The following is a 26,232-nucleotide window of genomic DNA, read 5'->3' as shown; positions in this document are numbered from 1 at the left end:
GAACTAACACGACTAACAAGCTGCCACTACGAAAATCAAGTTTATAAATATCCATTACTTTCAGAGTGCCCATAAGCTAAACTAAAATGTTCCTACAAGCATGGTCAAAAACTTCTTGGCTTAAGGCCCATCTACACAACTAACTGTGCTCTTGCTGCTGCAGAGAAGCTCTGGCACAGTTTGAAGAAGGGAGGAAGCACCAGCAGCAAGCCCAGCAGTCACAGGAGTGGAACGGTGATTTGGATACAGACAGAAATCTGCTGAGCCTCTTTACTTCCCTCCCACAACATACTCACTAAAAGGCACTTGCTGCACACAGAGACTAGTTAAAGGTTTCACAACCTGGTCCAAAAGTGTAATGGAGTCCTCAGGTACCACTGTGGCTCTAAAAATAAATACTTTTTTACTATGGATAATCCCAAACCCTATTAGGGACAATACATGCACACCACCATATTTTACAAAGAATAAAAACCTCAGAGTATTATTCAAGCACTTTCTCCATTTACCAGAATCGTATCAGGCAGCAGCAGGACAGAACCCCCATCACCTCACAGGGCAAACTGGGAATCTGTGCCAACCAAACTGCAGAGCTGTTTCCCAAATGCCCACCCAGCACAGCATCCCCTTATGATGAGCACACAAGCTCCCAATACTGAACGGTGAGCACCATCTCTTGGTGGAACTACACAACTGCAGGCAAGGATTTTTGACTCTGTAACACACAGGCAGATAGGAAGAGAATTGCAATCATGTGGTAAAAGCAGCTGAGCTTTTGAATTAGCTATGGATCTGTAGCATGCACTAGTTCAGGTGATATTTAATACCTAAGGTGAATTTGTACCCTATTTCCATTTAATAACTGTGCCATTCTTGGACTCTAAGCTATCAACAGTGGCTGGTGTTCACACCACTGCCAAAATACCAGCAAATGTAACAGAGAAAGATGCAGCACTCATATTTCAGGCCGTTTTTGGGGAGGAGGTTGTTATTACTGGTTGTTTTTCTGTTGTTGGTTTTTATTTTTTATATACTTCATATGCCATTTGTATAAATCCAAAGCATTAAGCAATTGCAGTCAACAGAAAAGATTAAAAGCAATTCCAGGAAGACTAGGAAACCTACATGGAAAATAATATCCTCACCCGTTTATTGTTGATTTTACCACTTGGTAACGCGGCTGTTTTGAACTCAGTGTGAATACAATGTAAGTTTTGCAGAGAAAAAAAAAAAAAAAAATCACACACCTGTATTTTTCACATGTTATCAAACACATCTGAAGTTTAAAATTTGTGTGCCTTGACTCGCTCCTCTTTTTAATGTCTCTGTAGGTTTGTCCATTGTCACTGATCCGATAAGAGTCCCACTCAGTGTCTCCAGTCAGGTGACAGACAAATTCAAAAGGTGTAGATTTCCCAAAGACGGTCTTCTCTGTAGTGCATTTGTGCTAGTGCATTCAACCAGTGTGTCAGTGTTCAACCACAGAAGCTTGGGGTTGGTTGGTTGTTTTGTTTTTTTTTTTAACTACACAATACAGAAATATAATTTTACATGTAGCTTTGCATGCCTTATGGCTGCTTGCCCTACTATAGGACAGTGCAATAAATACAAATATATGCACACTAAAAAAGATTTAACTGCCATGATCTACGTCTCCGTTATGAGTACAAATTTACCTAGTCAACAATATGACAAATTCAGCAGAAAAAGTGGCAATGGCAGTAATATTCTACTACAAAAACAAGGCTAGAAGCAAAGTGTTCTCAAGCTACAGAAAACTTGCTACCTCCTAATATATGATGTAGGGCCCAGTTCTGCCAAGTGCAGAGTTGTGATCAGTAGGTTGCATCAGAACATGCTTTCCCCCCATTTAACAATGAATACTTCTACAATTTATTTGGTTTTGATAACTGTTTATAAATAGCACACTATAAGGACTATTAAACTATACAGCAACATGACATTTATAGCCTAATCCTGAATACAAAGTTCAAAGAACATGACTACAAAGGCCAGAGAGCAAATGCCATCGACTAAAAGCATTTCCACTTCAGAATTTATTGAATGTTCTCTTACACAAACACTTCTCCATCGTGAAACCAAAGGAACAGGATTTCCTATTCCCTCTCTGCCCCAGTACTAGTTTAGCCACACATCACCCTTATAAATTAGTGATGGATTTTAACAGGTAGCCCCTTGGGGCTATATTTTATATACTTTATATATATGCACATTTACTTTGAATTCTATGTAAAAGTTGAAAAAATGTTTGAAAGAAAAACTCAGAATATATCACAGCATTTTCAGCGAAAAAAATACAAATTAGTTTTATAACGACTATTCAATTTATCAAACCTTTTTTTTTTTCTGAAGTATTTACCTTTAATTATGTACACATTACAGGAAATAAAACTTTGTCCACAAACATTCTCTAAGATGACAGTTATCAATAAAATGATAGAATAATAGCAGGAAGAATATTAAACAAATGGGGGTGATCAATTTCTGCCTTTAAAAAGTAAAAAGTCACCATATAATTATAAGTACAAAAACCTGCATTGAATGACAACTGCTGGTGTAGTAACTTGATCAGGTATGGAGACCAAGAGTATAGTAAAGCCCTATGGTAATAATATTTCTGTAGCATTTCCACTTGGTATGTATATACTAAATGTTGGCAAAGTTTCTGTAGCATTAGCTTATACAAACACAGGAGTCCTCAGTCTGCTGCATAAAAGGGAACAAATGTGTTTTAATTCTCCTGAAATGCACCTGAAATCCAGAGTGTCACTTACAAACTGCATAATGAAACTTTTCTTCAGAAAAATATCTGTTTGGCATCTCCAGGGCTCTGTTCCATTGGACAATAGGGGCATTTTAATCTGGGGACAAAAATAACGTGTTAGAATCGGGGCAATGTGTGACAACTGAGCATTAAAGGTATCCAGTTTTACCACTGTAGCATGAAACAAATGCATTCTTAAGCCACAACACTTTACTTGGCTCCACTGAAAGTCACTTTTAGCTGAGAGAGACCTTATGATGTTTTTCTTTCTAGTCTTTCTCACCTTCCACCCACGTGCCTCTGAATTATTAGATTAATCATGAAGAGGAATTTCTTCGTATTTTAGAGTCACAGAATGGTTTGGGTTGGAAGGGACTTAAAGACCGTCCAGTTCCACCCCCCTTGCCATGGGCAGGGACACATTCCACTAGACCAGGTTGCTCAGAGCCCCATCCAGTCTGGCCCTGCAGTAATTTTAGATCAGCTGGTGGCTTCCCTCAGCACCCAGTGCATTTTACTGTCTGGTTCTCAAAACGCTGTGATTTTACAACCCATTTATATCAGCTCCTGCAGGTTATGACTGAAGACCTCAGCCTGGCCTCCCTACTGAGGTCTCCAGTGATACAATCCTACTTGCTTATAATGTCTCTTCTAGCACTGGTCCATTTTTCCCCCCATCTCTCACATTTGGGCCTTTTACCTTTTCCACCCTCACCCTGAGTTAATATTGTCAGAGCTGTGCTGTCACTAAAGCTGATCAATGAAAGCATCAGGAATGAGTGATGGGGCACAGGAATGATAGAGTAGCAAGTTTACTGGCTTAAAATGGCTAAAGTCACCCAGAAAGGCATCCCTTCAGGCTTCTCTAACAGGGCACAGAACACAAACATCAGTCGGCATTTTCATTCATGGCCTCACTTATTTTCACACTGAATTTCCCAAAACAACTTACAGCTCTAAATTAAGCTGACAGCCTCCACGGAAGCTGCATCTATTGCATCCAAACAACCACCAGTTCTTCCTCAAGAAAATCTGTATAGCTTTCTCTCTCCCATTTTCTGCTTCCCAAAAGCCTGCAGGTACACCACACATATCTGAGGAGTATTTTCACTGTGATAATTCCCCTACCTGCTCAATTACTAAGCTGTATTTCCCCAGAGGTTTGATTTTATTTTTAAGGGATGTTTCATGCATTACTAACCTTGCTCCCAAGGAAAAACTGTGTGTGTAAAGGCCTCCATTCTGAATTTAAGACAACACATTGGGACTTATAACTTGAAAAATTACTCTGTTCATTAAATTCCTTCACATAAACTCGCTTTTCACAACACCAGAGGGTTTATTATGCTTTTCTCCAGCGCATCAACCTGGCTTATCTGGCTTTTAAACCATTCTCCAAGATTAACAACCTTCCACTGATTATGTAATTATGGACTCAGTTTTCCCAAAGCACAGTATTCTAGTCTTAAGATTGGCCTTTGTCTGTATGTTGCTTGAAATAAAAGAATGGTACTTACTTGCTGCCATTAAACATTTTATTCAAAGCGTCTCTTGATATAATATGACCACAGACTAATTTCATAGGTGGATTATTATCTGTTGTTTGCTGACGAAGGATGGGACAGGCAAATATTGAATGATACCAGCACTTTTTACCAAGGTCCACTTCAATCTGTGAAAGAAATCAACAGAAAAATTTATCTTGGGAAACTGCATTTCCAGATAATTATCCCTTCAGGTCATGGCCCTTACTTAACAGATTTCTCAATTCAGTTCAGCAAAACCCATTGTGTGGATGCCTGACAATTTCCCAGCCAAAAATACTTAACTGTGATCTTAAAATGGTGATTTATGTTGGGCATGGGCAGAAGCAACAAAGCAGAGTATTCTGCCAAGGGACAAGTGCATATGTCAATGCAAATCTATGCCCTGGCAGGAAAACTGAGCTGTGACCCAGCAAGACTTTCTGGAAATCACTGGCTAGGAAATACAAAGTGGTTTAGATGACAGACTTTATTTAAGGGAGAAAGAAAAAAAAGAGAGAAATCCTTGGATTGACTACGTTAATGTTCTACAGCTTCATAAAAGACTCTCCCAACGCCTTCATGTCTTGTGACTAATGAAGTGGGTTAGAATCACTAATTTTCAGTACCAACACAGAAGACACTGGTGCAGCACAACTCTTGCCCCAAGAAAAAAATTATTTCAGGAAGGGGCATGTAACAGAGAAAAACAGGTCTGTGGCTTCAGCAATTAACTGGGAACTGCAAAAATAACTGCCTGTGTACCTAAAGCTGCTGGCTCTGACCAGTCCTCTGTTCCAAAAGGTTTAACCTTCAACCAAACCTGACAATGTGACCTTTTCATGCTACTTAATCTCTGTCTTTGCACAATGAAAATAAGGCTTTCCACACCCCTACTGCCTCAGCAGAACACATCCTCCAGTTTAGAAAATGCAAGGAGACACACGTGTATTATTAACTGCTCTACATCAGACAGCAATCTTTTTCCAAATTCTCCCTAGGTAATTATTCCTATCTGGACAGCAGGGCAGGAATTTGTCACACTTGGAGGTTACATTCTCAGCATTACAGAAAACACAGCTGGGAGAAACTCAACACACATCCTTACACTATAAATGAATCTCTTCCAGCTGCAGTCGAAGAGGGTAACTCAGTTCATGCCCAGTTTGCACTAAATAGGTTTCCTTTCCAAATCAGGAGCAGGTCACTGGAGAGCTGCACACGCTTGGTAAGAGCTATAAAGGGAAACTGGGGTTTCATAACAACTGAACTTCATTTCAACTGATATAAATGAGATGTGCTGGAAGCATAATGCACTGGTTCCCAACTCCTGTGTCCCCAGATGCAGCACTAATTCTTTCATCTCCTTGTCTGCCTGATAAAGAGCCAGTGCAAAGCAAGCCCTGGACTAAGCTCAAGCCTAGGTAGAGGAAGTTAATGTTTCCCTGTGGGATCCATTTTCTTTCCAGTTATACAGAAACAGAATAAGTGGAAGGAGAGAGCGCCTGTTTCTTTAAGGTCATTTGATCAAAGACACTTTCAATGTGAAAGGGGATAACAAGTGAAAGGGGGAGCATCAAACAATACCCAGAGGTACAAACCTGACAAAGAGAGAGAATAGAGACAATAACAACAAACAACCTTGACAGCCACACTAAGAGGTCATCAATAAACTGCAACCAAACCTGGACTTTGCAAGAGATATCAATGCAAACCTGAGGGTCTCAGAGGACAGGGGGTCAGCAGAACTATACAAATTGCAGGAAGAAAGTGCAGGGCAAGGGGATTGGGAAGGAATGGCCAGAAAGGGGTATAAAAGAGGCCAGAAGGGCCATGCCAATATTTGAGTGCCCATGAACACATACCTGCTTGTGAATCTGGAGTGGTGCATTTCTGCTTTCACTAGTGGATTTCAATCTTTACCAGCCAAAGAGGAGGAAGGGACCTTGGCTATCTGTACTTATGTTTTATGCAATCCTTGTGTGTGGGTGCTGCTGAAGGCAGAGCTGTGTCTGTGGCAGCCTGTGCAGCTGGTCTGGTCGTGTCAGTGTCCTTTGTGTTTGTGTGTGTGGGTGTCTGAGCCCCAGGGCCCTGCAAACCCCCAGGCTGCTGGAGGTGGAGGCCATGTATAACATCCCATAACGTTCAGCACAAAAGAAACCTAAAAACAGCATTTGCCATCAGAAATCTGTCCTGGACAGCTCAGCATCAACTCACCGGGAGTTCGTCCTTCTGGTTCCAAACGCCCGTGCACTGCCTTTGTTCAATAACTGCCTTGATATTAATTAGAGCTGGTAATGCTACACAACCTGCTGAAAAACTGCAGAAAAGGGAAATGTTAACATAAAGTACCTCCTAGGAAACGAGCATTTTTCACATTTCTGCTTCGAAGGTTAACTGGGACACAAGAGTTTTGTACTATTTCATTCAGATCTCGTTATACCTGGAAGGAGCTCAGAAGTAGAGACAAGTAAGGGCTCTGGGGTGGGTTATCAGCTATCCTGTATTTTAGGCTGAGGCCCTCAGGTACTACATTCTGGACAGAAAACAACAGTTAATCCCCCCCTCTGAGTACTGTAATAAATTGATTTTCTCTAGCACCTACTTTGACTTTGACCTGTACAGGAGAAAGACACCACTTCAGCTCACACAAGTGGTTGCTCTCAGCTATGGAAGAGCACATGCAGCCTAAGAGCTTCTATGTAACCCACATGTACACACAACCCATAAAATCCTTTAATTATACCTAATTACCATGTAAAGAAACATGTCTTTCCACCTTCACCTTAAATCAAGAAAAGAAACGTAGAAGAACCCTAGGAAGGTAAGTGAAGGAGGGAAAGCATGCCCTGTGACAAGAACAGCAGTATAAAACTGCCCAGAGTCTGTGTCCCAACAGTGCAGCCTCCTCTGGGAGTTGCCCGTTACTGGAACTTACCACATCATTTGGAAATATTTCAGCACATTACAAAAGAAAATATGACGCTGAGTTTCCAAAAAATTAACAGATGATTTGATGGATTTAAGTCCAACTGACACTGCTACAGGCCTGGAAATCACCAGCAACAGAAGATTTGACATTGGTATCAGCCTGCTCTGTTTGTTTGGCAGATTATTTTACTATTTGTGCAAGTTTTATTGTCTGCAGAAGTCATGCCCTTCGTCTCTGCTCTATCCTTCCAGATAATTGTTTCTGTATTTCTGCAGGAACATTCTGGCTGATTTACTTGGGAAGGATATGCCTGAAACCTGTGGATCTCTTGCCTAAGTTACAAAAAAAAATTTTTTTAAAATCATATCCTCACCAACTGGCCATTTCAATCCTTACACTTTGCTTTTTGGTTACTTCAGCCCTGACTGTAATTTGTATTAACCCTGTGAAAAAGTTCAGACAGATAGTATTTGTAGAAAGACAAGCATTACTGCTTCAATGGTTCTGTAAGAAAACATCTCCCAAGAGCCCTTTAAAAGTGTAACAATTCAAGGAAATGGTAAATTCAAATGCTGTCCTGTAGTCCTTCAAGACCCTGAACCACAACCTCCACACTACAAGAGTTATCCCACTGTCTCCACACATAAACTCAGACCATGAGCCTGTATAGGATTAGATAAATACTGGAGAAACCAATCAGCCTTAAAAAAGTGCCCGTTGCTCATGTTCTAGAAAGAATGTATTTCATAGCAGGGATTTCACTTCACGCTGGTTTAATTCCTAAAGGATCTGTAGCACTCAAAGGTCACACCCATTTAGAACAGTCTTATTTATGACAAGAGTATTGATACCACCCATACAGTAAATACATATCAGAGCAATCAATTCCACATCAGGAGCAAAGCAAATGTCCAACCCCTCCAAACATCAGTAATAGGGATTTTCCACTTCACTGAAAATCTCTTGGCCATTTTGCACTGAAAACTGCATTGCAGCATCAGTGCATGAGCAACAAAAATGAAAAGGATTGTTGTTAATTTGAACGAAACAGGAGAAAGATGAAAGCCATAAAACAGAAATACAAGCTTTGGATATCTATAAAAACCTCAAAATGAAACTTGTAAGTCTATTGTAGAAAGACAATCTGAAGTGCTCCTTTTGTTCTTTCTGTTGTATTTTGTGACTGAGATGCAAACAGAAGGCTTGACAATTTACGAGTTCTAAACTAAGCACAGAAGTCTAACAACAGTAAATAGAAACAGGAAAAAAAAAGCTCCCCCCAAAAGAGGAGGTAGTGAAGCTTCTGCTAAGTACCAAATCTAGCCTTGAAAGATATATATCATTTATTTTCTATTTAATGTCTGAAATAAAAATGAGAACACCAGGTGGGTATATTGGGGGTATTGACATGCAAAGGCTAAATAGCAGCTAATCTGTTTTATCTTTGGAGCTCAAAGGAGATTAGGATGGGTTTCCTTCACATTTCCAACTGCCTCCTACAGATTTGCAGTTTGTCAGGTTAGCTACCGAGCTTAAAAGTGCCTCTTTCTTCTTTGCAAATGAGGTTCAGCAAACAATTCAGAAATTTTAGCAGCTGAAATTACAACATAACTCTTAAGCATTCTTCTAAGAAGACCAGTAATGTGTGGATTAAAAACCAAAATTATCAAATGCTGACAGAATCATGGCCACAGTTCTAGGGTTTTTTTTTTCAGTTAAACAGCAGGGACAGTTGTCACAATTTTGCTGAGAGTAACTGGCTGATTGCCATCCTCATCTTTCACACTTGTGTCTAAACTTTAGAAGCCAAATTCCATTCAGGAACGCTTATTCTTGAGCTGCAGTGGTGCAGGGTAAAGCTCAACACACAGGAACCTCTGATTTCTAACCTTTGCAAACCTGGTTAGAGCTAAATGTAATGATATTCTTTATTTAATGCAAGCTAGATGAGACTACTTCCCAAAGGCCATTTCTTTGGTCCTCAATAAGAAACAGAAACCAAACCGTAACAAACCTGGCTCCAAAAGCAAAGGAAAAGCAGCATTACCTAACACTGAGAGGTGATTCCACTGAGAGGCCCAGGAGAGCACAGGCATCCCTTGTGAAGATGTCACAGATGTCAGCCCACTGGTTTGCATCCAACAGGTGAACGTACGGGGAGTTCTCGATGCCCTGCCGCAGGTACACCAGGCTGCCCATCAACACCTGAATGTCTGGGAGGGACCAGGAGCAGGGAGATGCTTTATGCAACAAATAAAAGCTCCTGTCTGCAGTTCTTTCACACAGAAAACAGGTAGAATCAATGACACACACCCTCACCTCTACAGGACACTCCATTCCACTACAGACTGACTGGGGAGTTGTCTGCCCCACCACAGGCAGGGTGTGCTGCCTGGGAATCTGCTGCAAACAGGTTTAGCTTTTTGTAAGCTTTCTGACATACACACTAGCCTAAAAAAATAGGCTTTGTTGGATTCAGATTGAGATCATTCATTTAACTCACATGTTCCCCATTTTTCAAAAGTTTCACTTCTTTGTATTACCCCACGCAGTAGAAAGTAGCAGATGACTATTCCTAGAACATTTCTGTGCATTTTTAACACTTTACCCTGGCACAGACCTATTATAGATGTAATCTACACATTTATTTAAAGAGTCAAAACCCTTAATGTTAAGCAAACGTGCAAACATTCACATTTATGTGTGTCTTCTTAAAAAAAGAGAAAAAAAAGACAATTCAAACCGTAAGGATTCAGGTTATATACATTAAATACAAAAATAAGAAGCCTTTAACAAACTGATAGTAATGGAGTAAGGTACATTTGGAACATGATTAATATTTTACTACAAGGTGCCATATCCCAGGGCTTTAAATCCCCTTAATGTGACCAAAAATGTACCTTTCTGATGATTTAGGGCGAATGGCTGGAAGTTTTTCGCGTACTGAAGTGCTTCTCTTTGATTTGCTGTTCCCCCCATCAATAAACTAATGAAATATAATCTGTGCAGCTTAAATTCCAACGAACTGTTCTGTGCCATGAGCATTTCTCTGTTGGATACCGCCCACCTGGAAGAAACGAGGAGGCACAATGGGACGTGACACAAGAGTAATTAAGTGTCAGCCTACACCCTATGAAATTATCACAATTATCTACCCTCTATTTCAAGGGAAGTATGACTGTTCCCTGAACTTTTGAGAGTCTCTACAGAGCAGAGAAAATGGCAGGACCTTTTACAAGCAAAGGAGCTACACAGGGTGCACAACATATGGACTGTGGTACTTCTGGTGCTGCTGTAGAGGTTAAACTCTGCAAAATTCAACACTCACTGGCTGGAAGACAAGACTAAATTAGGTACAACAAAAGGTGGAAATAGCTAGAATCTACTGTATATAAATTAGTAACACTTGATCTTAATTTTAACAATTACTGACAGTTCTTCAGCTGCACACTGAAGAAGTCTGACCAAGACTTTCAAGAACATTTTCCTATGTCCTCATTCAACAAACATGTTCTCCAAGCCACTGTGTTTATATGTGTGCCCTGGAGAGAGGAATTGCATCTATGGGACCTCAAAGACAGACACTATCAAGACCTCACAATAGAAGGGAAGTCAGCCTAAATATCATACTTTACCCTAGATAAACTTTGCTTTCTGTGTTATTTTCAACTTGGACAATAAGAATATTTCTCACTTGCTGTGTTTCATTCACCATGACAACACTAATGTTTGGCTCCTAAATACCATGAAAGAATTCTTAAACACACATTGAGTAAAATGAACTGGAATTTTCTAAGTGTTTCATAAGAAGTTTTTTTTATTATTTAGAATTCATCCATCTCTTTCTTGTTTTTTTGGGAGGTTCTTTGGGTGTTGTTTCAGATTTTTTTTCCTTAATTCAATTTAGTCAGGCCTAAATCAATCCAATCTCTCTCTTAAGAACCTCAATGGTATCCAGTACATCTGTTTCTCATTAGTGTTAATTAGTTCTACTATTTTCACTGTGGGGGCCCCATTAAGAAAAAAGCTTTTCACTTTTCAGTAACGAACTGAGGAAGTCTCTGTTCCTCAAAAAAAAAAACAAAACAAAACCAAAAAAGGTATGTGAGGCCTCTGTTTTCTTCAATCAATACTAAAATAAGAAAATTAGGCATCCTTACAGTATTGGTAAAGCTTTCAAAGCAAGAAGGTAGAGCATTAATGAGCAAGTATCCACTTTCAATTTGTTGTGGTGGAAGTGTCAGTGGTCTGACTTCACTGACAAGGCTTTGTAAAGACCCAGGAATCTTTCAGTAGGAAAGAGTGAAAAATGAAGCCTTTGAACTAAGAACAAGCCCTACTGTCCCTAATTTCAAGCAGTTTCAGATGAGCAGCCCTAGAAGACTGTCAGCACTGTCATCTCCACCAGGAGGGAAGAGCACACTCACTAACCAAGGGTTGTGAGTGAGGTTTGGGGTGGTTTTATAAGTTTTTTGGGTTTTTTTTTAACTGTATTTTTATGATCAGTGTGCCCAGCTTCAACCAAGTATAGTGGTAATAAAGTTCAATCCAGGCTACAAAAACAAGAGCCTGAAGTTAACAACCACAGACTAAAAAGCAGCTGAAGGACAAAAAATTATAAATAAACACTAAGGCTAGTCCACAGTCCCATCAATGAGATATTAATCTCTATTGCATCAAAAGAGCCTCCGTCCTCTCCCTGCCAATATTCACACCCACATGACAGAGTACTTCATCTTGCTGAGGTCGAGACTATTTTTCCAAATGAGCTTTTAGGCAGCCTTTCCATTTTTAGTTCTTTGAGTGGCAGCACAGATTTGTATCAAAAGAAAGCAACCACAGAAGCAAGGCCTGAGGTGTTTGGTCTGGGACACGCTGTTCCTACTTCCAACAGAAAAACAAAAAACCAGCAAGTGAGGTTTAAAACATCCAGCCCACACACTCTCTAGCACTGTCCAAAACTGTTGGTAATCACATCACCTGTCTTCTTACCTCCTCTCAAAATGATATTCTAAGTGTTTTCACTTCTGAGTGACCTGTGTACCCTCCTGTTTACAGACAGAGGTGAAGACAAAATTACAGACAAAAGCTTGGAACCTGGAAGTCATTCCCACCAGACCTTCACATGGAGACCCAACCTGACTTCCAAAGGGCCAGAATCCATTCAGAAAAAAAAAAAAAAACACATGTATTTCTCCTCCCCATCACCAAATTACAGTGAGAAAAGTCACTGGAAATTAATGGGATCCTGAAGAGGTGCAGAGATGACACAGTTTAATGGTGCAGGGCCAGACTGGGCATCTACAAAAGTCAAGCTGCACAGCCCACAAGGGAAAACAAAAAAGTTATGGCCAGTCATATTCTGTTTAAATCTGAAGTGACATATTTTTAAGTGTTGGAATTTGTATTAAAAGAAAACCTGAAAAAAAAAAAGTACAGTTGGGGTCTGTTTTTTTCTGAGACACAAATACCAATTTCTCTCTATCACCTCAGCAAGGGTTTGAAAGTCTATTGGAAAAGTCATTAATCTGACAACTCCCTTCCCATGGCAGTGACCAGGAGCCACTTGTGTTTGTTTTGTTTTCAACACTGAGTTAAACCAAGCACAGGCACAGAGCACTGGCAGAGCCCGAGAGACTGGTTGTTGTTTTAATCCCAACCTTCCATGATTTTGCATGGATAAACCCTGCTATGCTCCCCTTCCTGGTTCATGGGACTGTAATTAATCATCTTTGTGTGACACCTTTCTGCTTCAACACCACTGTCAGCAGTCTGACCCTGCCATGGGCCAGTTTGGGACTCCTTTATGCATTCCTGGAGCTGTATTTACTGATGCCAGTTTTAGCCCAAAGAGCACAATGCCACTCTCCAAGCTCCTATCATATGGAGATCATCCATCCAGGATTGGTTTCCATCCCTCCTCCTGAACACTCACCTCTGCTAGGAAATAATATGGGGAATCCCTTCACTGGCATCAGCAGTTCTGTGGAGTAACTGGGCATTTAAGACATGGGTTATCTTCTACACCAGACCATGACATTTTGTCACATGTGGATCACCCTCCCTATGGTTTTCACATAAACATCACTACAAATAAGGCCCCTCTGTGCCCAGCAGCAGCAAAGAGAAGCAGACAGCTTTTGCACTGTCCAGTTTAAACAGAATAAACATTATAGACAGAAATAAGACAGGGTGGGGGAGGGAGACCAGCACAAAAACTATGCTGACAATACACCCTATTGTCTGCCCATTCAGCTGGAATAAGAATTCCTTTGAAGGACAACCATGCCTTCTCCTTTGTTTGAAAAATATTTAACTCATTGCAGAAAGTACGAGATACAACTAAGAAGCAATGGGTAAGGCATAAAGCCCTGCAAACTCGAGCTAAAATGAATTGAGGGACTTCAAGGGAACAGATAGATCAGCAAATTACTGTTCCTCGGGGATTATCCTTCACAACAGCTCTGATACTATTTGAACTATAAGAAATACATGGTGTAGCTGACAGTAAATCCTGTTTCAGTTGTAACAGCAGTGTTGCTTCCCTTCAATTTAGCCAATTCAACTGCAATAAACCACCCCACCTTTCCACCTGTGCAACTCTATTCGAAGGCCAACTATTTAGGTCAAACTTTGCATGACTCAGAGGCATAATGCAGGATTTAGCTGATGACCTTTGAGTGTCAGAGTGTCCCTGCATCTAAATGCCAATAAGCACTGACTTGACACACCTCTGCTGGTTCATGTTAAAGGGAAAAGAAAATGTTTGTTAATACAAAAATGTACTTAACTGAATAATGCAAAAAAGATATCCTAAGTATGTGAATTATGCTCAGGAATTAAACATGGAAATTTTGAATTTGCTTTTGTTTCACGGTTTCTGTTTTTAAAAGGTCGCTTCAGAGTTGGTTTAGTTGTTTTGGGTTTTTGTGGTTTGTGGTTGTTTTTTAGCTTACTTCTGAGACCAACTCAGGTTTATGAAAACTTAAAAATTAGGCTAAGGGTTTTTCTGGGGCTTTCTTATTTTTAAGTTAAAAGCTATTCTGAAATGGCATACAGTTATGTATCCACTACTGTAAATCATAAAGCAGCAGCCCTTGAGACATTTATCACCTTTCCCTCCTCAATGTTGCTTTTAGCACGAGCCTACGTGTCTAAGGGTTGTAAAGTCTACTGAGGTCGAGAAAATATCCTGGTCTAAGGCTGACTGACAGATCCCAGACATTACCAATTCCCAGACTTGGTTTTGGTCTGAACAGTCAGTCATCATTATCCACTGACTTGCACTAACTGAATTGTTTTGTTCAGAAGAAAATCTCACTAACAGGTGTCCCTTTTGTCAAAAGCATTAAAAAAAATGGGGGTGAAGGAAAAAAATGAGTAGACTCACTCTAGTGCAGGTCTCAGAACTCTAACTTTTAATGCTTCCAATATTCGATTTAACTCCACAAACGGTTCTTTTTGACTTTGATCTATTGATAGACCAGATTCCTGGGAAAAAAAAAAAAAAAAGGCAGTTTTTAGTGAAAGCATGAAAAACACAGTGGGATTGATCTGTTGGTTTTCTGACAGTTTAAATATTGACCTAGAACATTCAAATAAGGAAGGTAACACAAAGCATCTTTTCCACAGTTGATAACCTTCAACACCCACACTTATCCTTACCTGACAAAGTTCCTCAGCTACATCCAGCATTCCCTGCCGGAAGAAGTGCTCCACCATCACCTCGTTGAGGATCCTCTGGCTGTCAGCCTGCCAGCACCCATCTATGCCCACACTGCTGATGTCCGAGTCAAAGTTCTGAAACACATAAAATTATCAGTTAATGGGCTGGAACAAATCACCCCACATCATTTTTCCTTAATTATGCAGGACACCTGTCTCTCCACCCTCATGCCTTCTGCCTATTACTCAGTTGGCCCTCAATTACCTCCAAAGTGAAATGTATCTGTCAGCTGCTTCATTATCTCCTGTGCATGGAAGAACAAATCCTTTGGCTTCCTTGTTTCAAGTCTGAATACTATTCACTGTAAGGAATTACACTGGCAAATTACAAGTCTAGCTAGAAAGTTAGAAACCTAGTTAACTAACTAAACATGGCTTTCAAGCCCATGGTGAATTTCTGAAGGAAATACCTGCAGAAAAATCTTTTTCCATCTGTGAAAAGTGAAAATGTACAGGGAACAGAAGAATAGTGTACACCAGAATCAAGACAGAGTTATCAGTGCATCACTGTCACTGCAGCACACCAAACTGGAAGTAAAGTTTTAACTCAAGATTATTTTACATAACTGGGGAGAAGGGAGATAGACAATGCTGAAAAAGGAAAAGGTCATTCTCCCCACCCCCAAACAACAATGAAATTCAAATCTCTGAAGACCTCAACATCCCAGCAACAGGATGAGCTTTGAAAGTCCAAGAGATCTTTTACAGCTCTAACCCAGATGATCCTACTGCTGTGTATTTTTAGGCCAGTGGCCTATGGACATATTCCAGGAATAACTAAAGATATTGTCACGGTGACTCTTTGGTAACACTTGGCACTGCTTGGCACTGTGCCTCTTGGCAGCAGGAGAGAAACATTTGTTCCAATCCAAGATATAAACCAGGATTTTAACTGCTAACATGGTCTATGATGAGGGCAGGCAGGTTAACTCTAATAAAAATCCTCCTCCGTTGCCTAAAACGAAGCTGCTGCAAAATAAAAAGCCTAAAAGTAGCTCCTTGTTTGCTGCCTGATGGCTCTCTATGGCTCTCTCTCTCGAGGGCTCTCTCCCAAGAAGGAACTTCAGAAATCAGTTCAGTGAAAACAGCAGTGCTTCAGCTGCAGCTCAGTGAGGATCCACAGCCCTGCACATCACGGGAACACCGATCTCGCACAAACATGGGGTTCTGTCACAGCAGATAACACACAGCTGGCACGAGCTGCCTTCCTGTGCACAGCTCAGCCTCACACTGCACCCTCCTTTTACTCACCATGTAATTATTTCCTTCATCAGCACCTTCACATCTCCTCTGATGTTGCTCTGTGCCACCCTGAGAAAGGGGCAGTCTTCTCATCCCTGCACACACGGCTCCAAAGCCACCACTCCCTTCAGGTCTCTCAGCAAACTTTCAGTAAAACGTTAAGTGCAGCAAATTATCTCTTCCATCTCTTCTGAGATGGTGGAGCAAGATGAGCATTTGAATTATCACCACTGATTCAAGTCTCACATTTAACAATATTTTCACTTGGGTATCTTAACCTGTAAGCTCCTTGCCATGCTGCTCATCTTTAAGCTGTATCCTGAAAAACTTAAGCATCTTAAAGATTTAATAATACTGTTCTTATTCGTGCCAACTATTTGAATCCTTACAAGCTCACCACCATTGCTGATTCCTGGTATCAGTGTCCAAACACCACCAGCAGGTAACAAATCCATCAACAACATACTAAAGGAATATCAGAGGCAGTATTCAGAACACACAGGTTTACTTTTGGTACTTAGTTTCCAGGGTGGAGATCATCAATAATCTAAAAGTAATTGACTTTAAGCTGTATAACCCTGTAAGCAGAAACCTTATTCTTCTGGGCAGTTACCAAACATTAAAGCTGAACCCACGCCTCAAACATTGTCACATCCTCCTCGCTGCTTGGGGGCACAGGTGGTGGAGCTAATTAGCTCAGTGCCCTCACAAAATACTCATTTTCTTTTGAAACAACAAATCTTGTTGTGAACCTTTTCAAAACCCCATCATAAATTAGACTTTTAATTCTCATAGAGGGTGGTAACGAGTGGTATCAACCTGGACGTGATGCAGATTCAAGTCACATGGTACAACCTGAGGACCTCAAGTTTTTTCACTTCCCCTCAGTCACTCTGATCAGGTTCTCATTCCAATAACTTTTGTGTTTTGTTTTAAACAGTTCCTGAGGTATGTATTATATGTGGGATTCCACAGCTCTGCCACCTCTGGGCCCTGAGGAGCTTCAGGAACTGACTGCACATATTACAGTGAGTGACTGTCACATGTCAGAACAAATTACCACTTGCCTTTGGCTTCTGTATTTCATAACTGCCACGCATGGATGATCTGCTGGTGACTGCACACCCCTCAGTTTTGTTTTCTAAATGCTAACAGTATGCTAACTGACAGCACGTGGGGTTTAATAAGATTTCAAAAGTTAAAATAAATTCTGTAAGTTAAAAACTCCGGAAAGCTTAAAACCTGAAAAGCACAAAATAACCTAAGTGTCAGCTAATATTCCTGAGAAACAAACCTTTTTTTTTTTAAGAGCCTAACTAGTAAGTCTAGGGCCAAAATGTAGAAATCTTATGTGCTAAATACACCAATGAAACAACACACAACTAATAACTGCTAGAATGTGAGGACTTCCAAGATGCACACAAACACAAGATGGACCATTTTAACCAACATAACAACCCTCCATGTTATTTAAAACAACACAATATGAAGAAGGATGATGATTTAGTACAGTTTTATTCCTCAGTTGAGATTACTTTGTCCATTCCTCCCTTCTGAAGTCTGATCCAAAATACAAATAAAATATTTGTTTACCTTCTCTGTTAAATCTGTTTGCACATAAAATAAAGCACAACTTGCCAAGACTTTGCATTCATTTAGCCCCATTCTTCACAGTTATATGAAGTTCAGTAAAGGTTTTTAGTTTGTTCATATACAAGTTTTTACATGAAACAAACATTAACTTAGGTGAAAGTTTGCCTTCCCAAAGCACCACTTAAAATGTTGGCCTTTTAACAGGCTTAAAATTCTGGAGGAAAAAATGAAAGGAGCTGCCATTTACTCCTCTTATTCCTAAATGAAGGCATTTAACCACTACTCAGATTGCTGCTAGAGGGAAAACATTTACCAGCCCATCCAAAAGCTTTGAGATGAATTCAAATCATTCCAGAATGATTTACAGAGCTGATGAGTGAGGTACCTGATAACTTGCTGAACAGCAGTGAGTTCTGGAAGCAGAGCAAATGCTCATACAATACAAAAAAACTGGATGCAAACAATTGCTTTCAAAGGAGAAAATGCCCTCTGGAAGAGAGGGCAACCTTTCATGGATCAGAAACATGTGATCCATGTAGAGCTACTACGAAAAAAGGTTTAGCTTATTAGATAAAGTTTCCAGGAACTATTAACTAAAAAGTAACACACAAAGCTTTGGCATTTCAGACTTCAATGTATTTGATGCCAAATTTGAACTTCATTTTGCTTAAGGGCTTCTGTTCTCAGAGTGAACTCTGCAGACAGACAAATCTAGGGCCCATCCAAGTTCACAAGCAATTACTACAATAACTTAAAACCTGACCACACTAAACTTTATATGTAGGTATAACCCTGCCTCAATACAGGGAAAAAAAGAAATTGAACCTGAAATTGCCATGAGCAGACAATACAGCAAGTTCTTCCACAATCCAGGCTTGCTAAGGAGGAAGTTTGTTGATTCCACACGCAACAACAGCTGTCATTTGGCTGTGTCACATAAAATTGGCACCAGTATTACCATGTTTCCCAATCTCAAACCAGGCAACAAAATAATGAGTTACATTTATCTGTGCCTGAGCACACACAGCTAGGGAGACCACAAGCAGTGTTCCGGAGATGTTAATCTGTCTGTAAAATAAGTTTGAAACAAAAGTCAAATCTCATGAATCAAGGCAAGGGCTGTGCTTCTTTATATTCTAATGAGTGTTTTATTTTGGAAGCAGCAGTATTTTGTCCAGAAATGTGTTGAGAATCAATTCACTACATCAATTACACTTAATTACTTCTATTGGTTTAAGCTTAAGCATATTATGGTGAAGGGATGGGGGAGGGCAATTCCAGTAGGTTATGGGACTCAGGTGCCAACAAAGACTTTGCTGGCAGGTTTCAAACATATTTTCCAGCAGCACAGGGAAACTGCATTAAGTACATATGGAAGCTTTCCTTCAAATGTCACTGTTCAGGGAAACGCTGAATTCCACCTGGATTTAAACATTTCACGTATTCATCGGAGAAAGAGGCCAACACACATTCTAAAGTACTTCCCTTACTAGCAGTTGGGGAAAACTAACAATATTCAAACTGCTTGCACTAAAAAGAAAAGCTCAACCAAGTTCATATTTAAGGAGACAATCCTAACTTGTGCTCTGAACTTCATAAAACTCCATCCTTCGTTACAAGCAGAACTGGGGACTCCTGCAGTTCCCACTGCTTCCAATCTTTTGATGCAAACACCACAGACACTGAGATTGAAAATCCAGAGGAAGAAGCACACTGAATACAGCAAGTTGAGCTCATTTTTTAAGCAGCCCTTCTGACACTCAACAGGCTCAGAGCAGGAAAGGATTATTCAGATCCTTTCTACTGTTTCACAAAACCACACACTCGAAACTTAAAAAATGATTTTTATTTACATCTATCCCTTTTCAAATATAAATAGTAAATAAACTTAAACAGCAGGACAGAAATAATACTGGAAAAACTCTATTTCCATGAAAACTCAAACAGCAATTTGGAGATTAGATTCAAGCCTAAACTTCTTTAAGCTTGCAAGTGTTGGGGTTTTTCTGGCTTGTAAGAAATACCATCACCAATTTCCACTGAACATTCACACCCTCTATATATGACCTGAGGCTGTTCTACCTCAGAGGATTTAAATGAAGAAGGTCTGGCCAAACTCTAGAGCGTATTTGTACAAAGACCACTTGCTAAAGCAGAATAGGAAAGTTTAAAACTTAGGACAAGATTACATAGATTTATTTCAGGCTTCAAGCTGGTAATAAGGATGGAATTTTACTCTAGTTAATTGGTTTAGGTACAGCAGCAAGGATTTGAGACAGATGCATCCTTAAGCTTTGGATAAGTGACGTGTGGATTAAAGCTATTACTACAAAGTTTGAGCTCTCCATGATGGTCAGCCGTACATGTAAACAAAAAATACAACAGTTTCATGGACAATCTGCCCAATAAGGCGGCATTAAGTACTTTGTTCCTTCATCACACTATTGTAACATTGCGCTTTAACAGATCATCATTACTAACAAAACTTAAATGAGATTCCCAAAGGATAAATCAGTATCGGGTAATGCTGCAAATGTCTTTGTCCAGGTGAAAAGATTCATTTACAGGATCTTCCTTAATAAGATTATAAGGTGCACCTCAAACCAAATGTTTAGATCCTGTCAACAGAGGCATGTTCTGATGTGAAACTATCACAAGAATGTCCAAAAAAGACTCCCTGAATACAGGGAGCCTCTAAAGCACAAGACTCCCTGAATACAGAAAAGAACACAGACGGAGAAAAGCATGGCCTGAAAGTACACATATAGCACCACTTTAGTATCATTTCAAAGAATTGTTAATATCTACCTACAAAAATATTCAGATCCCAGTTATTCTTGAACCTGGAATTCATCTCAGAACATCTCACATGCAAAGTTCCAAAGATAAGCTGCCTTATTTGTTATGGCATAGACATGCTGACTACAAGATGTTGAATCTACTCTACTCACATTAAGGCTGTGTTATAAAATTAAGCCCCAAAACCAACAACACCCCTGAAATATGTACAAACTGCCTTTCTTAAAAAATTCTCTTATCTTACAGAATCACAGAATGGTTTGGGTTGGAAGGAACTTTAAAGATCACCTCATTCCAACTCCCTGCCAAGGGCAGGGACACCTCCTACTAGACCAGGTTGGCCCAAGCCCAGTCCAACTTGGCCTTGAACACTTCCAGGTATGGGGCAGCCACTTGTCCTGCTTTCCAGAACAAAATGCCACTTCTGAGTTACCTGCTACTGACAATTAAGTAAACATTATATATATAAACCACAGTATTTCTTACCAAGACAGATACTGAAACAAACATCCTGCTAAACCAATAAAACACAAAACATACTAAGGTTTGTAGTATCAATAGGGAATGTTCTCTCAGAAATTAGGAGAGCTGAGCTGCCCCAGAAGGAATACTCTGTCTGCAGTGAGTTCTGAAAGCAAGTACAGCCCCCTGAATCACCTCTGCTTCTGTAGTTCTCAGGATGATTTAGTTAAGATTGACTGTAGCACAAATCCAGATTTTCTAAAGCAGAGCACACACCACAGAACTAATGCTATAATACAATCAAACCACAAAATAAATACCTTATCAATGGCTTTTCCAACTCGGGATACACTGCTGTGAATGTCCTTATGATCGGAGGCCAGTTTTTGGACTGTGTCTTTTATTCTTTTACAACACTGAGTCATAACAAGTGAAATCGTCCCTGACAAGTCTCCATCTTGATCTAGACAAAAGAGAGGAAAATTACTCACTTTGCTACAGACAAATGGTAACATCCAATCTCTCAATATGCCACATATAAAGACAAAAAGTGGTATTAAAAGAAAGAAATGCGATCCAGGGAGTATTTGCAAAGCAAGATCAGTGTAAAAGGAGGCAGAAAGACAGGAATTCACCTGTTGTGAAAACTCACCTGGGGAATTAGGAATCCAGCTGGGTGTACAGTAACAGTGAACGAGGGCAACAGTTTAAAAAATTCATGTAAAGTTCTCATGTGTCTCAGTCACAGTATACAAATAAACATCTCAAAGAAACACCCAATCCACAAATGTCTCAGGGAATAACAGAATAACAGAAAGCTGCTGAAGCTACTACAGGATCAGTTCTCTTTCAGACAGACCCTGAAGGTACATGAGAACATCACCTTTAACTACAACAAGGTGAAAGCAAAATGTGGATTAATCAGAGTCCAGTTAATTCCCACCCCACAAACCACCCACTTCTATTGGGCTCTGTGTTTGAGCTGTATCAAACTTCTGCTTCCTGACTCGTGGAAACACCTCTGGAAGTTCAGCCAACCAGCCTCCACTTCCCCTCTACAGATAAGAAGCAGCCCATGAAGGATCAGTGGACATTGTTATGAGATTTATTCTCTAGGAACTGTGACATTTTTAGCTGATGTCCAACAACCCATTCTGTGAACAAAATAATGAACAGGGAAGGTTTACAAGCCCCATTACAGCACTTCACAGTTTACACCCTCTGTGCCTTGCATCAAACATTGCTCAGGAGCTTTAGTCAGGGAAAAAAAAAATCATTTTTCAGTGCTTTACCCCAGTCCTTTCTTCCTGTTTTTGATTTAAAAATACAAAGAGAATTTTACCTCTGAAGGTCTCTCCTTCCACAAAGTTCATTCTAAATGAAGAGTTTTTTCCTTTAGCAACACAGACATTGCAGCCTTCAGCTGCAGGAAGGCTACTTTAAGTGGGAGAGAAGCCCAGAAATGCCTCCCCGGTATTCTGGGCCCAAAGCCCTCATGTGCAAAAACCAAAGTCATCGAAATATCTCTTTAGAAGGAGGATTTTATGGAAAATGTGTTCGCTTTCTAAGTTTGTTCGTTTTTGATTTCATATTTTAACACATTTTTTTGTTTCAGCAGTGCATTAAGAGCACAGTTTCTGGAGACAGCAAAGGAAACCCAGAAAAAACTGTGATCACAGATAATGATTCCACAGACACTTTTTCTAGATACCTTCCCCTCTGTTGTTGCACATTAAACTATCTCACCTCACCTCTAACCAAGCAAACAGCTCCTGTCCAGCCCCACAATCCCCAGCTGAGGAAGCTTCAGCAGCGTTTTTGCAACAGCCACAGCTTTTAAGAAAGAAAAAAGCTTTAACTCCCTCCAGTCCCATGAAACCAAGGATCACCTCCCAGGCAAATGGCTATTTTTTTTTCTAGTGGATGAGTGAGGAGTAATAAGGATTGAAACAGTCAATTCTGTGACTCTGTGCATCCTGAATTAAAAATGAAAAATTCACTCAACTATTACATGGAGTTCACCTTCTAAAATTATTTTAAGAATAATCCCTATTTCTCAGTTGCTGTTTAATTTTTATGACAGATATGTAAAATCACATGAAGGATCTTTAACTATCTCGTGGCTTTTGCCACCACAAAATGATCAGTCAGAGATTACACAACACGTAAAATGGAAACACTCATTCTGCAATGAACAGAGAGGCTAAAATACACTTCTGGAGTTTTTTGCAAGAAGAGCCATTAAGCTAAAACCCAAACAACTCACTGCTTTTACACCAAGAAAATAAGTGAATTTCTGGCCCCTGACACTTACTGCAGCAGAAACCAACTCCTGTAAATCAATGAAAATGTCTACACAGGAAAAGTCATCAGAGCTGTACAAGGTTTCCCCTCTGCACCCCTCTCTTCCAGCCTCAACCAAACTACGAGCTGCTTGTAAAAAATCAGCAGGAGAAAGCCTGGAACCAGCCCTCCTGGTATTTCGGGGTTCACAGGACACCACAGCCCTGCACGTACAGTCACAATTAAAAAAAGAAATAAATACACTGGCCAGCAGACACTGGGCACAAAGCAGAGTCCAAAGCCAAGTTTACTCAGCCAGACACATTTATACCATCCAGGAACGTGCAGCCCTGCCTTGGTGGCTCCAGAAAGACAGATGTATGAGGGGAAGGGAGAAGAAAAACAAACTTTGCCTTCCCACGCACAGGACTGAGCACAGATAGGGCTGGTCTGTCCTCAGGCTTTAACAAGAAAAAAGACATTTTAAGGGACTGGAGGGGGGAGGGAACCCCACAGTTTAGAGGTTAAAGCAGATTCTAATGGTTTCTTTGTCCCCACCCACTTCCTTTTTATATCCACTGCCTATTTAAGGTCTTTTCATGCATCTTTGCTCTCAGATCTTGTCCTACAGCATTAACTTCTTCTTCAGCAGTGAGGGTTTTCATTTCTCTTCCTTTTTTCCTTTAAAATTGCATACTAAAGCATATTTCTGCAGTCCATACCCCTAAATTAGAGCTCCACATTGAGATATCTGGCTGTTTTCAACACTACCAATTTTTAAAAATCCTCAGGACACAGTGTATAAAAGCTGCAAATACCTGTTCTTGTTAGAAAGTTATAAATAACATGTTAAAGGAAAAAAAAAAAACCAAGAAGAATTTTGCCACCTACGAAGCCAGCTCACCCTCAGATGCCAAAACTGAAGAGTCCCCAAATGTTTAAGGGTGCACTAATAACATATTGGCTTCATTCTACTAAAAGAAAGCTCAGTTTGCAATGTGCTCTCTGGGACAGCATCATCACTTGGTAAGTGCTGAAAGTATTTCCAGGGCCTTCACTGGACAGCCCCAAAAACTGCTAATCCAAGCCTGGATGGAAAACCCAACAAGGACCCGGAAGGAATCACACACTGGAACCTTTTAGTTTTATCACAACGTGAGTACAAGCTCTGGACCTGCAATGGGATTCTCCCAGACAAACCTTTACAGCCCAACAAAGGCCAATACAAGTGCAAGGGTCACACCATGAGCATTCCAGGCCAGGTCAGGTTGTGAAGACACACATTTTATTGACTGTCCTCAATGCCCAAGCCCAGACTGTTTCGAACAGCACAAACAACAGTTTGAAACACAGTTCAAAACAATGTCAGAAAGACCAAACTTTTTTTCATCCCAAACAAATGCCTTGGAATCAGAATTCCATGTTTGCTGTCCATAGAAACTGCTGTGTACACACAGAGCAGCTCCAGCACACTCCTACTGGAGTTCCTGGAATTATCCACACTCCTGACTGAGCTTTGCACCTGTATTTGCACAAGAACCACAGCAAACACGTTTCCTTTGAACCAAACAAAAGCAAAAAGCAGAGCACCAGCACATTTGCTCTCAAGTTTGGGCTCAGGAGCCTGTAAGTTCCTATGTTTAATCCTCGGCTTCCTGCGTGGTCCTGGGTAAATCACTTCAGCTGCCTCTCCACTCCCTCCCACTCCATCAACAAAACACGGCACTGCCTCCACCTCTGGGATTTCACAACCTTTATATGTCCTGTGTTTACAGCCCCAGCAAGTGCCCAACACCAGCTGACACACGGACAGGGCCGGTATTTACTCCCTGCTGTGTGCTGTGGTTTTACCCTAAACACCGCCAAACCCTCCCCCCCCCAGGCAAAGGAACACAACTTAGGGGACATAGGAAAACAGAAAGAAAAAAGAAAATAAAATAAATACGAGTGAGGAAAAAAAAAAAAAGCAAACAGGTCAGGCCGGCCCTGTGTTTCCCCCGGGGTGACCAACCCCTTTGTCACCCAACATCAAGGGTTATGAACACCCTCACTAGGGTCACGCCAGACCTGCTGACCCGGAACAAACGAACCTCTTGGGCAGCACAGACAAGGCAGGGAAGGCCTGGAAGGGCCGAGACCCATCACAGAATCACACAGAATATGCTGAGTTGGAAGGAACCCCCAAGAATCCTCGAGTCCAAGCCTTAGCCCTGCACAGGACCATCCCCAAGAGTCACACCGTGTGCCTGAGTGTAGCATGCCAATCCTTCTTCAACTCTGGCTGACTTGGTGCTGTGACCACTTCCCTGGGGAGCCTGTTCCAGCACCCAAACACCCTCTGGGGGAAGAACCTTTTCCCAATACCCAACCCAAACCTCCCCCACTCCCACTTTTTAACTTTTCCATGTCAGAAAAGCCTCAAATCTCCGTGGGGTGGTCCTGGCTCAGCCCCCGCAGCACAGAACCCTCGGGGCAGGGGCTCTCCCTGGAAGGGTCCCCACCCCACAGAGCCCGAAGTTTTGGGGCCACAAATCCCAAAATTTTGGGGGTTCCCCCCCGGGGAGGCGCAGGGGAGGGAAGGAGGGGTGCGGGGGAGGGGTCTCTCCACGTACTCTCTGTCTGCAGGATCTCCCTGCGCAGCCCTCCCGCGTACTGGATCAGCTCCTCCAGGCTGCGCTCGCAGAGCTGCCCGTATCCCGAGAACTTCTGCAGCACCTTCTCCAGCTCCCTCTCCACCGTCACGCACTGGTCCATCGCGTCCGGGCCGCGCTCCCGCTGCTGCTGATCCTGCTGTTCCTCCTCTCCTCTTCCTCTCTCCTGGTCGTGCTGCCGTCGCCGCCCCGGCCGGCCCGCCCCGGCCCCCACGCAGCGCCGGCCCCCCCTGGGCG

The 26,232-nt window shown here is 41.1% G+C and overlaps 1 protein-coding gene across 1 annotated transcript; it reads right to left on the bottom strand.

Annotated features, from left to right (window-relative positions):
• Window positions 1–1,122: 1,122 nt before the first annotated feature.
• On the bottom strand, window positions 1,123–26,232 carry RMND5A (required for meiotic nuclear division 5 homolog A). The gene is made up of 9 exons (XM_018086572.2): window positions 25,957–26,232; window positions 21,382–21,524; window positions 14,906–15,040; window positions 14,631–14,731; window positions 10,141–10,307; window positions 9,288–9,453; window positions 6,526–6,628; window positions 4,303–4,457; window positions 1,123–2,882 (listed from the first exon to the last, which is right to left on the bottom strand). The coding sequence occupies exons 1-9, from the start codon at window positions 26,096–26,098 to the stop codon at window positions 2,819–2,821; spliced, it is 1,176 nt and encodes a 391-aa protein (XP_017942061.1). The 5' UTR covers window positions 26,099–26,232; the 3' UTR covers window positions 1,123–2,818.

Source organism: Manacus vitellinus, unplaced genomic scaffold (genome assembly GCF_001715985.3).
Source record: "Manacus vitellinus isolate BGI_N305 unplaced genomic scaffold, ASM171598v3 scaffold_98_pilon, whole genome shotgun sequence".
Taxonomy (NCBI): domain Eukaryota; kingdom Metazoa; phylum Chordata; class Aves; order Passeriformes; family Pipridae; genus Manacus; species Manacus vitellinus.
Note: the sequence above shows the minus strand (reverse complement) of the source record. Positions and strands in the feature narration are given on the sequence as shown.